At 34.3% G+C, this 16402-nt stretch overlaps 1 protein-coding gene across 12 annotated transcripts in view; it reads right to left on the bottom strand.

Annotated features, from left to right (window-relative positions):
* ADAM23 (ADAM metallopeptidase domain 23) overlaps window positions 1–16402 on the bottom strand; it is a 75085-nt gene that overhangs the window by 42264 nt on the left and 16419 nt on the right. For all 12 annotated transcript variants that reach the window (XR_014586195.1, XM_083842241.1, XM_083842244.1 and 9 more), the window contains exons 4-9: window positions 12311–12374; window positions 7735–7817; window positions 6979–7042; window positions 4648–4720; window positions 4063–4136; window positions 3115–3180 (exon numbers count right to left, since the gene is read on the bottom strand). Coding sequence is in view for 11 of the 12 variants with exons in the window: in XM_083842241.1 (XP_083698367.1) it covers window positions 3115–3180; window positions 4063–4136; window positions 4648–4720; window positions 6979–7042; window positions 7735–7817; window positions 12311–12374 (424 nt within the window). In the remaining variant the exon portion in view is untranslated. The remainder of the gene's footprint in view (window positions 1–3114; window positions 3181–4062; window positions 4137–4647; window positions 4721–6978; window positions 7043–7734; window positions 7818–12310; window positions 12375–16402) is intronic.

Genomic DNA, 16402 nt, shown 5'->3' with positions numbered 1-16402 from the left:
TTTATATAGACAAAATGCCATAGAGACAACACAAAGTTCACTAAACTCTTTAATGATGGCTGAGACTCATTCATATGACTGCAGTAATTTTCTACATATGCAGTCATTCTCTGTTAAGTTCCACAATGCTGTCTTACCAGTATATGCACAGCTAATTTTAATACCCAAAGCTCCCCTATTACTATTCTCAAACATAAACACTTTTAGCTGCAGTGCTATGGGAATCTAATTCGTGATCACCAGTGATAGGACCCGTGGGAATGGTGTTAAGCTGAGGCAGGGGAAGTTTAGGCTGCACATCGGGAAGAGAGGTTCTTCACCGAGAGGGTGGTTGCACACTGGAACAGGCTCCCCAGTGAAGTAGTCACTGCACCAAGCCTGTCTGAATTCAAGAAGCGATTGGGCTGTGCACTTAGTCACATGGTCTAAACTTTTGGGCAGACCTGTGCGGTGCCAGGTGTTGGACTTGATGATCCTTATGGGTCCCTTCCAACTCGGGATATTCTATGATTCTATTTGCTCTAAGGAGATCCAGGATACTAGAACAAAAATAAGGGGGGAAAAAGGTTGCTGTTTTGTTTTGAGGCAATCCTAAACTTTCACAGAGTGGAAAGGTAAAATTACAGGCTTTGAACATGTTCTTGGTTTCAGAAGACTATTTAAATGTCAAAATCAATACCAGCATATGACATAATGTCTTTAAATGCAGCTTCTCTAACAAAAATAAAGCAGAGTTAAGTCTGTAAAAAATGCAACCTAGTTAAATACATTTAGGTGCATCTTTAGTGCTGCAGGAAATGAAAACTTTGTGGAAATATGTAATATTAACCACTGAACAAAACAATGTCCAAAGAGGTTTGATACTTCTTCCAGCATATAATCTTGCTGCAGGAGAAATCTGCCCTCTACCGGTAAGCAGAAAACCTTAAAAGAACACAATAAATTCCTGGACTCAAGGAAGTGTGAACACTTCCTTAAGTATATCCATTTTACTCATTAAAAAAAAAATCATTACCTGCTTCTGAGTCACTGACAACTCTGAAGCAAATAATCTTGAGTGTTTGTGTTCTGAAGTTCTAACAAATAAAACTTGCAAGGAGACACCAGTCAGTGTCTGTAACAAGCATAGGGAAAAGTATGGTTGTCAGCTAAGCATGTCTGTAACAAGAGAGGCCAGAGGAAACAGACATAGAAATGCTATCTGTTCGTAAGAAACACCAACCACAGACCTCAAACAAGATGACAAAATATCCATAACTTCAGTTACTGTACCCTATCACCATACAACTAATACGTGAGCACTTTTAGAATATTTTTCTACCAGTTGGCTTTGCAAATGAAAACAGTTGAAGAAATTTCTGTCCTAGTCTTCCTACCCATTCAAATTCCCTCCACATTGCTGATTTGACACAGATTAAATATAGGTTATTTTTAGCCCAGGGTATTTGTATAATTTATGAAACAGAAGTGGGAAGGTTATATTATCTGTCTATTCAGCACTGGAACGAGTACAAAATATTTCATCCTGCTCTGATACCAGCTATTCCTGGCTCTTTAAAATTGTCCTTCAGCGCTGACAAAAGGGCCCACTACAACAACATAAAACCACTGTGAAAATATGCAAGAGTGATAGATTTAATGAGCTCTTACAGAAATTTAAGTTTATTTTATTTGTGCATAGAATAAGCTTGAACTGTTTGATCAACAGAATTTGATTTATAAAAAGGTCTTGCTCACACAGAAGCAAAATAATACTAAGACTAAGCCAACTGATGACCCTTATATGCTTCTAAGTCAACTAATCATTGAGAAAGATAAGTGATATAGAGTAACTTGCTGTTGGTTGCAGTATATTCTTCATTACTAAAAAACTTTTAAACCTATACTGAATATTTTTCCATTGCACATATGTTCTGGTTAAAATGTAGCTATTGGACTCAACGAAGGAATTACTTCAGAAAAGTCCTGTAGACCAGATTTTCAGACTACCAAAGCAGTTTAGAGTCTACCATAGTACAAAATGACAACTACTCATCAGAATAAAGCACAGCTCAAGGGATACATGTTATATGACTTTTACATATAAACACTGTACTGTCCCAGCTATTTCTTTTGAACCTATGTCTACAACCTCCAGTACAAATAAGACTTCTGTGGTGTAGTTCAGAAAAAGGAATGTCATTTCCTCTTTAAAAGGAAAGACACTGAAGGGCACAGCTGGCCACTTTTTCTCCTCAGAATTCTTATGGAAAAAAGGTATTTTCACCAATTTATGGGGACATCTGCATTTTACCAGAAAAATTTCAGAAAAAAATCGCGGGAAGGAAGGTTGAAGGAGAAAATAATATGTAACTTAAAAAAATTAAGACTGGTAGCAACAACAATCTGCTTTCTATTCAATAGTTTACTGGTTAAAATCTTTCACTGCTAAGATGTGGGATTCCCATGATGTGGAAACTGAACAAGAATCTCACCCTTACAAAACATATTACTCTCCAGTCACCTCTTTTCTGATTTTTATAGGGGTATCATATTGACACTTTGATAGCCTTACTTGGCATAATTAGCGAGAGCAATAAATTTAAATAACAATGTCATCTGATCTCATTTTTTCCAGTTATCCCACTAGACAAAAGGGGGGAAAAAGTATGTATTTTTTAAAATATATGACAAACGGTTCCTGAATGAAAGAAACCACTTATCTTCTACTTCACAGATTGTGTTTATAAGCATGGAATAGCCATGAAGAACCATGAGACAGTTTTGTCTACAGGCTTTGCTACATTAAAATTTAAGTTAGTTAAACTAAAGTCAAAGTAACAAATTCTGACCTCTTACTTTACCTCTTTGAAAACAGGATATAATTATGGGCATACTAAATTTTCTGTGTAATACCATTACATTTCAGACATTATTTAAAAACAAAAGTGCCATAGAAAATCTGAAGTTACATTCAGCTTTATTAGTTATTATGGCCTGGACTAGATCTTACAGTATTATCATTAACAGCTGCTCATAAATGAGATCTTTCACCCAAAAGTATGTATAATGTACAGCGCTGTATATCACTCTACAAATAATAATCAAAAGAAATCACTGAATTGATATACTTACCATTTTATGGTCATTGACTATCATGAGCTCCAAATATTTCATTTCTTCAAAGATACCACGAGATGCCTGATGGATTAAAGAAATTCTCTGAGAAATCATGAAGATGCAGTGATTTTCAAAAATAAGTGCAGCTGCTGATATAACAGGGTTACTTATAAATATTATGTAGGGTGTGCAAGCCTGTAAGAACTGGGTCAGATCTTTAACTACGGTAAATCATCATAGCTCCACTAACTTAGCAAGTTTTGATAATTGACACTGGCTGAAAATCTGAGTCACAACATTAGGAATAAGTTTAGAATCTGCTTTTCGGTTCAATGCAGAAGCTGCCACTGCTTCTCTGCTCTCTTATTTTCACAAAGGAGAAAAGTCTCAAACACTAGAAACTCTTAGTTTATTCTTACTAACTTTCTCCCTAAATCTGTGATGAGTAGTAAAGTAAATAGGCCCTTCAAAAAATATACCAAGATTGTATAAGACAGTGGAAAAATACCAATTAATTTTCTTTAACTCAGTTATTCCCCAAGCTCTCACGCATACGCAGATCATAAGGACTATCAACTATCAACTGGGTTCTTTCAATAACCAGTCAAATGAGATGTCCTTATTTGGAGTTCTTCTTTGATCATACTATTTAACATGCCAAATAAAAATAAAGTCAGATACCTTCAAATAGCAATACCTCATCCAAAATTAATCTTTATAAAAAAGGAGACTCAAAACCTAAAACTTACCACTTTCTAAACTCATTTTCACTACTGAACTTCTGAGTTTTGCTTCTAGAAGAATTGTATTGTTTTATTGATAATTGTATTATATATCAATGTTAAGCTACCAAAATAATTAAATAATAATAAAATAAGGCCCCTCTTCACTCAAATCGGAAAATTAATGTTTTTGGCCATGTTTTTATAAATGGTCTTAACTCGGGGTCACATTTCTACTCACTGCTCTCTTTCTTCTCTTTCTCCTCAGCCACTGTAGTTCAGAGAGAAAGGGCCATTCAGAACTAGAATCAGTCTCTGTACAAATTAGAATTGAAGAATTTCATAGCATTATTTTAAACTAATGATATACAGTGTCTAAACCAAAAGTGGATTAAGATCACCAAAATTAGAGTAACTTTGATACTGGAAAGTTCATTCTTTTAAAATACACATTCAATATTTCATATAAAAACACAAGCCATTCAGAAATCTAGAGTTAGAATTAAAGCATGCAAGGGGAGGTAGAAAGATTGCAAATTTGGCTTAGGACATATGCTTTCTTTCATTTTTTGTCCTCAATAGCATTAATATCACTGATTAAATTAAGTGATTTGCAGAACAATAAATACAGGTCTTCATGAATGAAAGCCTTTTAATCTGCTTTTGATTCCACTACAATAATTGTGAAATAATTTTAGTATTTATTTTTCAAGTTTTTCTAAATAATCAGCAACTTTAAATGGACTCTATTAGCCTAATATTCAAATTGTTCAAGTTATACGTACAATTATATCCAATATTGAAAAACTAATGAGCAAAAACATACCAGGGTCCCGCAACTGCTTGGAGGCTTGTGTTCCATAAGTTCTCTGGATGATGTGTGGCCTACTTTTACTTTCCTGGTAAGAAAAATACATGACATTTTCTTCTAATTAATAATTAGCAAGTGAAAAGTGAGGTATTTCTTTCAGTATTTATAATTTTTATTATTTTTTGCACGCAAACATAGTACTGATTTGGCATAGCACTAATTTGAAAAAATGCTTGCAATCTTAAGTAAATCATGGAGCTACTCTGCTTCAGCCCATTCACTGTCCTGCAAAACTCAGATATCACAGCTGGTTTTGAGATTACTTGAAAAAAAAAAAAAACCTCCTTTAAACCCCTTGTGTTAGAGAACGTAAACCATTTACTTATATAAATCAAGTTAAAGAGTACATATATATATATATATATATATATATATATTTAGATGAAGTTTTCCTCTCCCAGAAGAAATGCAAGGATATGCTTACTATTTATGACAAAAACCTATCTTCCTAATTGCAGCAAAATGCAAGAAACTAATCAATACAGTATCTTTGAGAGGCTTTTTTCACCCTAATTGTTGAGTACACCAATAAAAAGAACACTTTTAATGCATGCTTTCTTTAGAAGTCTGACATGCCCCAAATTATCATATTTTGGTATCTGCTCTAGAAGATACCTGTCTTTTCTTCTGTAACACCTCTTCTGCAGAGGCTGCCAAAACAAGCAATTCTTTTCAAAAGGTAAGAGACTACTGTTCTGTAATTTCTGTGAAAAATACACAATGAACAGAAGGAAAATACAGCACATTTTTGCCTTTTTTTCCCCCCACTGCAAAAAGATGTTTTATGTAACACCTGCCACAGTTAAGGTTAATCAAGCTGACTAACCTACACACTGAAGCCTGTGGCCCGAGATATTTATCTCACATAGTACAATCAAAGTATGAGCTACTGAAAACTCTGTAGCTGTATTATTTTGATCTTCAAAAGTTTTGAGAAAAATACTTATCTGTCCTCTTATCATTTAGAATTCTACCACTTGAATCCTCAACAAAATCGGCAGATGGTATATCTCACTTCTATAATTTCTCCTCTGACTACTATACTTATACCGTTGTATAAATAACATTTCCATTAATTTACTGTATCTGTACTGTCAGTTTTCAACCTTACAACCTATGAATACGCATTACATCAAAATGCATTACATGGCTTAATACATGGCATGTAATATGTTTTTTGAGGAGACTGAGAAACATCAGTCTTTTTAGATGTAACATTTTTTAGCATCTGTATTATTTCCTTTACAATCCAAGAGTTGACCATCCAAATGATACTGATTCCTCTGAATGTTGATTCCATTTCTTTGAAAGCTTCAGGAGCCAAAGATTTTGTAGATCTTTCTCTGGGCTACAAGTTCATCTTTGTAGTCACTAAAACAAATCAGTTCTGCAGCGTTATGTTACTTATCACATACTGTAAGTACTAAAGCAAGGCAAATTTGAGAGATGTGATACAGCACCTAGAATAGACCCTACAGACGAAGTATGATATGAACCTTAACAATGTCTCAATGTTGCAGAATCATTCTGCTGAAAATCAGTCAAACCTTTGAACCATTCAAAAGATAGAAACCTACCTGTTTTTATTATTGTCTGTGAAATGTAGTCAGTTCTATTAGCAGATAGTTTTAGGAACAGCTGCATTATATTTAAAGTTTGAAGTGAATATTTGAAAAAATAATTCTAGATAATATATTTGCATACATAAAATCCCAAATTACATATAAATATATGAATATGTGACTATGCTGGATCAGAATAATTTAAGCTATACAGTGACTTAACACATATAAAGTCTAAGATACCCAGATATAATTATCTACTTTATTAAACTCTTTCTGGAAACACGGTAGATCAAACAGCAGTCTGATTCAGCTTCAAACTTGGATCCAACTGCTTTAAGACAGATGACTTCCACAGATACCTCCTATGAATTTATAAATCCTTTAGTTCAAGTACTAGAACAAATTAATAAACACTTTTTGACATTCCATAGCCATTTGCTATGGAATATATCTTACTACTCTACTTCCAATATCTAAATGATTAACAATGACTAGAAAAATAAAGATGAAAGAAAAGCAAAGAAAGATCTTAAGCAGCTCATGTTTGCACATTTCTCGCCTTAAGTAAATTCCAATCAGGTATTTTACGATACTTTTGTTTTTCTTATGAATAGACAAGTCAGGTCACATGTTTACTGATTTATTCTAATACTTCTATTTACTATTTCTTGAGCACTCTCTTTTCCAAATTAAGTATAAAATCAGATCAAAATAAACTTACTGTACTGTGGGTCAAATCCATTGGTTCTATCATGTACAGGTAATTTCTATCTTCAAACATGCCACTAGGACATGGAGAAACAGAAGTGATAGTTAGGATTACATGGGAATTAACCTGACTCCAACATAAGATTTTTGACTAAATAAAACCAAACTTGGGGCTGAAAATATGATCAATATTAAATTCCATATACATACATTTCCACTCTATACAGCAAAAACTAATAATTTTTTTTCCAGAAATCAGGCACATTTTCATGAAATAACACTGCACGTAGTGGTGATGTAATGATAAAATACCAAAGAGTAAATATTTGACCTTGGAAAAAGGGAGTCCTAAGACTCATATTAGCATGCAGAATGAAGTGAGTAACAAATCCTAGTAAGGACTATTATCTTACATTTTTTCCTTGCATAATCTAATAAAGATCAGTTATTCTGTAGGCTGATAGAATCATGCATGAATACTGAGCATATTGCTGAAGTACAATTCTTGTTTATCCTCCACCTTAATAAGGCATCTTGGTGAAATATTTATTGTTGCTTGCCATACTCAAAAGGTTTCATGAGACAGTATCAAAAGACTTTATTTAAAGACTAAAAAATGTGTTAGCAGTTTGGCATAGCTGGTACTGGTAAATCAAAATGTCAAAAATCTTTGGGCCTGGAGAATTTCAGTCCATCATGCATTAAGTGATAATATTCAAGAGCAGTAATTAGTTAATGGCCTTGTTTGAAAAATGAGAAATACACTTACTGAAGACCGTTACAAGTTGAAAGAGCAACTTTGGAATCCTTGACACCTCTGATATTTCCATGGTAGTAACAATGCTCTCCACCCTATTCATGTATTAAAAGAAAAAAAAAAGAAAATGGAAAACCCACGGAAAATTACACTGATTTCCTGTCTGTTGCTTAAAACCTAGGAGAAAAAAGATCTAACATCTTGCATCAGATAAAACTTCAGAGAAAGCAGTGATTGCTAAACTAAATCCCAATGACAAATTGCTAGTAAGAGAAAATTGCTAATTGCTAGTAAGAGAAAAACTGTGCCTGGTAAAAACTAATTTAAATGCCTTCAAGCCATAACGTGAGTTATTCTATCGCACTTACAATGCTCTCACAGCATTCTCTATCTCTTTTTAAAAAGCACATTTTTTTGCTGTAAATTGATTCCAAAGAAACATTATGTAATGCGGGTTATATGAGTATTGAGTTATTTCTTGATACCTTCCAGATCCGTTCAAATTACAAGTAACACAGTGTTCACCAATCAGCTGGCATGTGTTTGGCTTGGATTTAGATTCTACCAACTCAAGTTTGATTTTGATCTCCCTAAAAATTTGTCAATTAAAATGTTGTATCATTAGAATGTAGGTACCAGTATTACTGATGATGAATGAGCCAGAAGGTAAATACAGCTTATCAATGCTAAAATATACAGTTGCATTTTTACTCTGCAGATCAAAAGGGCAATAAAGGTCAACTCTTGATTTTAACTACATAAAATCCAAAATTGATGCAAAATCTAATTATTCAAAAAAGGTAGGATTTTTGTGATTTTCTAACCAAATTAACAGGCATATTTTAGACAAGATCCTGGCTTTGAAAAAATAACAACATTTAAATTACCTACAAGCATGTTTAAATGTTAGAGACTTAAACAACAACAAAAAAACATTAGGCAAACTACTTCTAAAACCTCAGTTCTGAAAGGCCTTAATTATTTGAAATAAGGGAGGAAGACCCTGATGAATGCTACAGTGAAGGATTTGAACAGTCAATAGCTTCAGGGATTAGGCAGAACCAAATTTGTTCAGAAGTCCTATCAAATGGGTGTTCAATGAAACTGAATGTAGTCTGCCACTTCTCCACAGGCAGATAAGGGAAGCTGCAATATGGGGGAACAGGACAAAACAAGAGGCCAAAATACCACAGGAAACATTTGATACATATTTAAAATCTTCAAGTTCTGATTCTCAAAAGCCTTGCTCAGATACCACACCAACTCTAGTGAATGCTACATGCTTTCACCTGAAATCAAAGTGCAACTTTGCTGGATTGAGAATTGCTACCCAATTTCTCATCATAGAACGAGCTACACTGACCACTCCTCTCCTAAAGCAATTAGCTCCTGACTAAGCTCTCCTTAAAGTGGGCAAAGAAGCAACATAATCATTGAAGGGGACTTCAGGCATGTTCAGAACACATCTAAGAGAGTGACAAGTTTAAGATCCTCACCTAATAGAGTTGCAGTGGCTTATTAAGTATAGATCATTAAAAGAAAATGCCCTTCTCAACACTTAACCCAAGTTTCTCATCTCTTAACAATTTCCCAGGTCACCTTGAGGAGTGTCGACTCCCATCTCCTCACTTTCCAGAAATGTGCTCTAGCTCCAAAGCTACCGGCTATTTTGTGTCAGAGTACCCTGTGTGAATCACACTGAGGCAGTCTCCTTTTGTAGAAAACAGAGATCCATGAAATCAGAAAGAGGAAGCACAATTTTATTCCCCAGAGGCTAGGAAGCTTCTAGGAAACATCTTAACAGCAGACTACAACAAATAAATGATTTAGATGGGAAATTCAGAAATAATTGTTTTGTCAAACCATCATCTACTCACTGCAAGAATTACTAGTGTTAAAATAACTTCATGAAGATCTTTTTTAATCTGTTTTTTGGGACTTTCCACAGTTTTACAAGGCATTGTTTTTCTAAATATTCTTTCTTCTATGCACTAGATTTTTATATTTAATTTTTCCATTTAATGTGGGTAGGGTTACACTGCACTATTAACAGTTTTGTATTATTTTGATCGTAAATAGCTAAGTACGTATAAAAAAAATGAAGAACTCTGGCGTATTTTAGGAATACATACTATAGACAGCCACAAATCACATTATTAAATCCTTTATCTCTATTCTCATGCAGAAATTAATTCTATCCTTATTGCTGGACAGCAGAATTACTAATCCCTAAAATCACTGAGGAATAAAGTGTTTAGGACTGTTAAAGGCTTACAGAACTACTTTTTCTGACTAAGGATAGAATAAACTAGCTTCATAGGAACGATTTAATCAAGTAAACAAGTATATTTATTGTCTATCAACAAAAAGCATCCAGAACAACATTAACAGACTGTTCAGGCTATCAGCGTTAAAAAAGAAACTACAACATTACTCTTGTTTTCTAAAGTGTATGTGAAAGAAGAATTAGTGAATTTAGAAGCTTTTAAGTAACAGAAATTCTGGTGCTATATGTCATTGAAGCTTAAATAAGGAAAACTGAATGACACTGATTTACTTAATTTTAATAGCTGGTCTTTAATGTCTATCAATGGTAACACCAGCTAAACTAAAGATAAAAAGCATTCTTAAAAAGTTTTATTAAGAACCTTTCATTACAGTTATCTTGCTCCCACACTGTTTGAAAATGTAGCATTCATCATCAAGATATTAATTCTGATATCATGTCATCTGAATTCCAACAAGCATATTGAATCCATTGCTTCTGCAATTACTATAACTTGAGGAATTACCAAAACATGTAAATGCAACTATGCACAGCATTATTTCTACTTTGCAGCTTGTTTAATGAGTTATTCAGAATCTGAATGAAATTCCCTAATAGACTCTATTGTGCACAATTTAATCAAAATATTACACAAAAAGCAATCACTATGTATTCACTTTTCCATCAGTGAAAGAATACATATAACATGCTTTTTAACAACTAAATTGTGATCATCTTTCTTGCACAAGCAGCTTTTCAAACTTTTTAAGTTTGCTGTGCAATTGCACAAATTATTGTTTGTTCTCTGGTGTATTCACTCTTATAAACAAATTAACCCCAAATTAATTCTAACCCCAAATTAATTCTAGAAAACATTATTTTTTGTCAAGATCTCACTTCTTTGCATCCGTATCAGGAAACAATCTTTTATTTATTCAAGTCTAAAAAGGATTACAAGATACTGCAGCAGTTTAGGATGCAGTCCTTATTTGACCTCCTAAACTAATTGCATGTATAGTTTCTGAAGTTATAATGAAGCCTTTATGACATTAATGTGACCTCAGGAGCAATACTGTTGTTTCTAAATAAATTCAGAGAAGATCCCCTGGGAAGTCTGAATCAAGTTACTGCAGCACGCAAAGGCGGTACTTTTGCTCAGTTTAAAGTTCCAGTATAATTTTCTAGTCAAATTCATGATTCAGCAACCGCAGTGCTCAATGCTAGTGCTGCAGCTAACAATTGCATGAGCTTGTCCAAATTCCAGAGGGAACTGTTTTCTTGCATCACTTAGCTTTTCTGCCCATTCTGCAGAGTACTGAGTCTTAATGAAATGAAACCACCTTCTTAGTACGTTACATGAGACAAATTCCTATTTTCAGTAGAAGAATACAGAAAAGTATATGGCAATAATTATATTGCAATGTCCCTGTTTTATTTTGCCCTTATCTATGATGTAATTTTGGGATTCTCTAAAGCAAGGGCAAAATAATCAATGAGACATCTAGTATTTGAACAAACAAGTCCCACTCTGCTGAAGGCATAAACGCAATTATTCAAGTTTCACTCTAAATAAAGATGTATTTCATATATAGAAAACTCACAACAAATAATCCAGCATTTATATCAGCTATGAAATAAGTCATTCCCTGAAAATGTATCTTATAATCTTCCTATGAACCTACAAGTCTTCATTTTGTTAATACAACAAAAAGATGATTCTGATTCTCCTAATGTTAAACTATCTTACATAACTTTATCTCTTTGTCTTTGGATCAATAGTTTATTGGCATTGAATTCAATTTAGGAGACAGTTTGACAAATTAAATTAATTGGACGTCAAGTAACATGCTGGTTTTGTAGTAACTACAGCGGTTAAGGTTTCAGTTGGTTTTCCTTTTTTCCTTTTTTGTTTCCCAACTGTATAATTCTTGCAAAGAAAAGTCACTGCAAGTTGTTTGTTTGTGTGTCTTAGATTTCCGTTATCTCTTCCCCTTTCAATTTCTGCTAAGGATACATAAATAATTAATGAAGACTACCCTACATTTTACAAGGCGTAACTGTTCCGGCACTACCTGGATCATCTAAATTACTACCACCTATCACTGCCTACTTCCCATCCCCACCACACAGGTCTCCTTTGTTGTATTATTCTTGTGTTACTGAGATATCTTTACAAGATCAGATGAGTTTCCTCATGTGTCTGTAAAAAGGCTTCTGGTGTTTTAAGAAGTCTTGCAAATCTTTTTTTTTTTTTCCTTTTTTTTTTTCAATTGCATTGTTCCCCCAGAAAGACCATTCTGCCACATTTTAAGAGCACAATACCTTAGAAAACTTCGGTTTTCCATCTTCATAGTGAATCTCCACATAATTGGAAGATAACAAATCACTGAAAAAAAAAGGAAATAGCAAGATGAGAAAAATATGAATAGTCTATACTGTTATGCAGATGTTTTAGTTAAAATCTTCAAACTATTTTTTCTTTCCTTGTAAATTAGTTAAAAAAATAAAAATCAGGCAGCTTGTGTCCAGCAAATAGTTTGATTACGCACTGGGAGTCAGAGTGTGTTTCAGAAGGAGGAATTTCATTCTGCAATCCAATCCTGTTTTAGCTTTGGAGTAAGATTATCAGCCTTTTAAATATATATTTAAAAAAAAAATCCAATGACTTCAGAACTTTTCTTGCTGCCAGTAATTGTTACTGACAAAACATGTGCTTAGTTCATTATTGTTTTCAAAAACATTTCATATTTGACCTAAAAATTACATACAATATATGCGAGAGTAGACAAATAAATACACGGTTGTCCTGAAGACCTCACTTTCACATCTGCAAAAAACCTTTTTTCATTTTTTTTCTTAAAAACAAAAACCACATACTACCCCCTTTCTTCGTTTTACTTTTTGTTCTCAGATTCTTTTCTCATTCTTGCTTCTTCTTTTCAAAGCACACTGGCAAGGCATTTCCGAAGCATAAAAAAATCCCTACACTGTAAATAACTTACAATTTTTTTTTTGAAGTAAGATTATCTAACCTGTGAAAATCCATGGATCATTTCAAATGTCCCATTCACCTCTCACCCAGTTAAAATCAGGACTGCAGCACAGTAGCCTCAGGACAGCAAAACAATAAAACATGTTAACTGTGGCACCATCTTATATGCAAGATAAACATGCTACTTAATGTGGTCCAGATTTCTCAGCACTTTTCAGGCCTCTAAGAGCAGAGCCTGTACACTTACAAATTAAAAAAAAAAAATCATGAAAGGGTCTGCTAGTGACACAGACATGAAAAATACTGCTGCTATGAATAAAAAATATCATCATTATGGAAGCCTGGTCTGACAAAATAGTTCTAATGGGAATTCATGACTAACAACAACTTATAATAATGGGTATCTCAAACTGAGATTAGGCTATTAGCAATCCTGATAAGACAGTAACTCAGGGACTACTGGCTCATAAAATCGTTTCTTCATGCTGCATTTATCAGGCATTATACTTATCAGAGAAGCTCCTTCAGAGGTCAGTTACCAGTGGTTCTCTTAAAAGCCCTTTTTGATGGCACTGGGAGACCACAGTATGGGCACTCCGTGCCTGCAAATCCAACAGCAATAGCTATGAATAATAACTGAAGTCTCATCATTTGTCTTAACCTTCATTTTGATATCAGTATTTAACAGATACACATTTAAAGTGCTGATATAAAAATAAATTTAGCTGCATAAAATCATTTCTTACTTTCTCTATACGCATCATGGTAAGCTATACATTTTCTGCGAGAAAACGAAAACACTTTATAAATAGTGCAAGTCCATGACTTCAATACAAACATTCACAAAATTTAATGTGGCAAGGTTTGAAGCTTCTAAAGAGGATTACATATACAAAGCATTTAAACCGAAGAGTGCTGATAATATCCTTTCTTCTTTGTCTTTTTCATGATTATTATACCATATATAAGGACTGCTTTCCTCAACTACTTAATAGGGTAGTTTGGACAAGGCTGGAAGTAACTGACACAAGTAGGAAAATGGAAAATTCTGATAAGGTGTAAGTTAAATAAAAAAAAAATATTATGAGGATGTTTAAACCCTGGAACTACACTCAACTAGAAACAGCCTTGATCAACTGGATTCAGCTGGACTGGACATCCCCACTCCAACCTCAATTATTCTGTGTTTTTAACTGTTGTGCTTTGCTCAGTCTCATCACAGCCCACTGCAATCTCATACAGCAGATGAGGTTAACCTCATGAGGTGAGGTTGAACAGACACACAAGAATAAATTTGCTATTCTTTTAAGTCACATTCACATAGCTATACATGTTTTCCTCAGCTGAAAGTTGAAGCCTTAAAGCTAGTTTCTTAAACTTTGTCTGATAAGTTAGTACTACTTGAGAAGGCCAGTTACAAACCTTAAGATTACTAGCACTTTGCTTACTTAGACTCAGATTTTTACAGACACTTCTGCCTGAATCCACAGAGGCCATTTGGCTTCTTCAAACCAACACCAGGATCCAGTTTTATCTACCAGTTTCCAAATCAAGCACACAATCTCTCCCCTCGTTTTTATTGTCTTCTAGCAACCTTACATGAGTGATCTCAGAACTGCTTTCAGTGCTCTCCAGTACTTTTGGCATCTTTAAGAATTGCAGTGAGTGGATTCCCACTGGGTCTACTGACTCACAACTAACTGTAGTTTAATTAGAGGATTTGTCCCTTAGATTTGTCTCCCTTCACGTAGTGTAAGAGCTGCTCAGAAGTTCTTTTGTCTACCCTTTGCAGAATCTATGCAGACTTCAGCGCTCTCTTCCCAGATTTTGGTTGGGCTACTGTCGTAACTTAGTTGTTTCCTTCTCCATTCTTCAGCTTCTCACTACCTTCAACTGTACAGGTAATAAACAGAGTTCTACATGGTAGGGTATCCAACATGACATGCTTATAGTGGAATATTCCTATCTATATCTTACATGCATAAAGCAAAGGTGCAGCAGACAGTGGCTTTTCCAGTAAACACTTCACTTTCGTCATCACTGACATTCCAACTCTACTGTCTTGTCGACCTGCTAGATACAAAGTATTATCAACAAAATTCTCTGTGCTGAGCAAATTCCCTTCAAAGAATGTTGGGGCCTGCTACTCACAATGTACTTCCCAAATGCCAAGGGGGGGATACTCTGAGAAGAGGGGATAAAAAAAAAATCCAGAATAACTTTCAAACATTTTTCCCAACATGAAAGACAGACACACATAAGAACACTGTAATAAAGGCCTGGAATACATCATTTAAAAGCTCACATGCCCGAGGAATAAGAACTCATGCATAAAGTAGAGGTCTCCACATAACAAAATAATAATTCTTCCTTATCATTGACAGAATACCTAAATTTACTTCTGAAAGGCAGCTCTGAATTTTAGAAAATATATATTATGCCTAATCTACACTAGACTGTGTTTTGTCACCTGTCAGTTGATCCATTTACATTTTGGTTCAGCAGAAATGCACCTGGTATAGCAAATTTGGTTTTCCAACATTATGAGCACTGGAAACCACGTGAGCATTAACAAAAACAATTGTGTAAGTTGTGATCACATCAGACAAAGGCATATTTAGACCAGTACCATGTTAGTACATCTTAATAATAAGCACTTATTTCAAATTACAATCCAAAATTAGACATAGTGCTTGAATTCATAAAAAAAAGTTGTGCTTACCATGTCCTTTTCTGAAGTTCCCTCTGCCCTTCCTAGTTTGCCCTAAATAACTGTTTTTATTGAGCTGTTCTGCATCACTACCTCTTCTACCAGAGTTACGTTGCTTTAGACATAAGCAAAATAAGCAGCAAACAGAAACGCTATTCTGGTAGTTGCCTTCTTCAAAGACACAGGCCAGCTGTTAAAGCAGCATAAGCTTGCTGAAGAGCTCATATCCACTTCCCTGGCACAACCTTTCACCACTGCTACTGCCAATAGCAGGAGAACTGCAGTGTGAGAAATAACTTACCTCAGCTGACATCTAACTATCCTGATGGAAAAAAAAAATAATGATTGGGCTAGGTAAATGCCACTAAGTTACTTTTTAAAAATCTCATACACAAATAACTAATGTTAGTTTCCAGGAAGTACAGAGGAATTATCATTTTCGCATACTTCTTAAATTTCCTTTATACTAACCTACTACCAATCAATGATTTTCTAAAGTATTGTGAAATGCTTCAAGCTCAGAAGCAGCATTTCATCAATCCAGTTTGGAAACATCTTGTGAACTATGTAACAGAATACACATCAAGTATTTTTGACCATTTATTTGACAGATATAGGTTAGTAGCACATAAATATGTGAAAAGAAACTTGGAGCTTTCTACAGCATTTGGTTACATCATCAAGATGCTGTCATCAAATGAACTGGCCATCT

This window comes from Anser anser, assembly GCF_964211835.1.
Source record: "Anser anser genome assembly, chromosome: 6".
Classification (NCBI taxonomy): Eukaryota; Metazoa; Chordata; class Aves; order Anseriformes; family Anatidae; genus Anser; species Anser anser.
The sequence above is the reverse complement of the archived record's forward strand: the minus strand, read 5'-3'. Positions and strand labels throughout refer to the sequence as shown.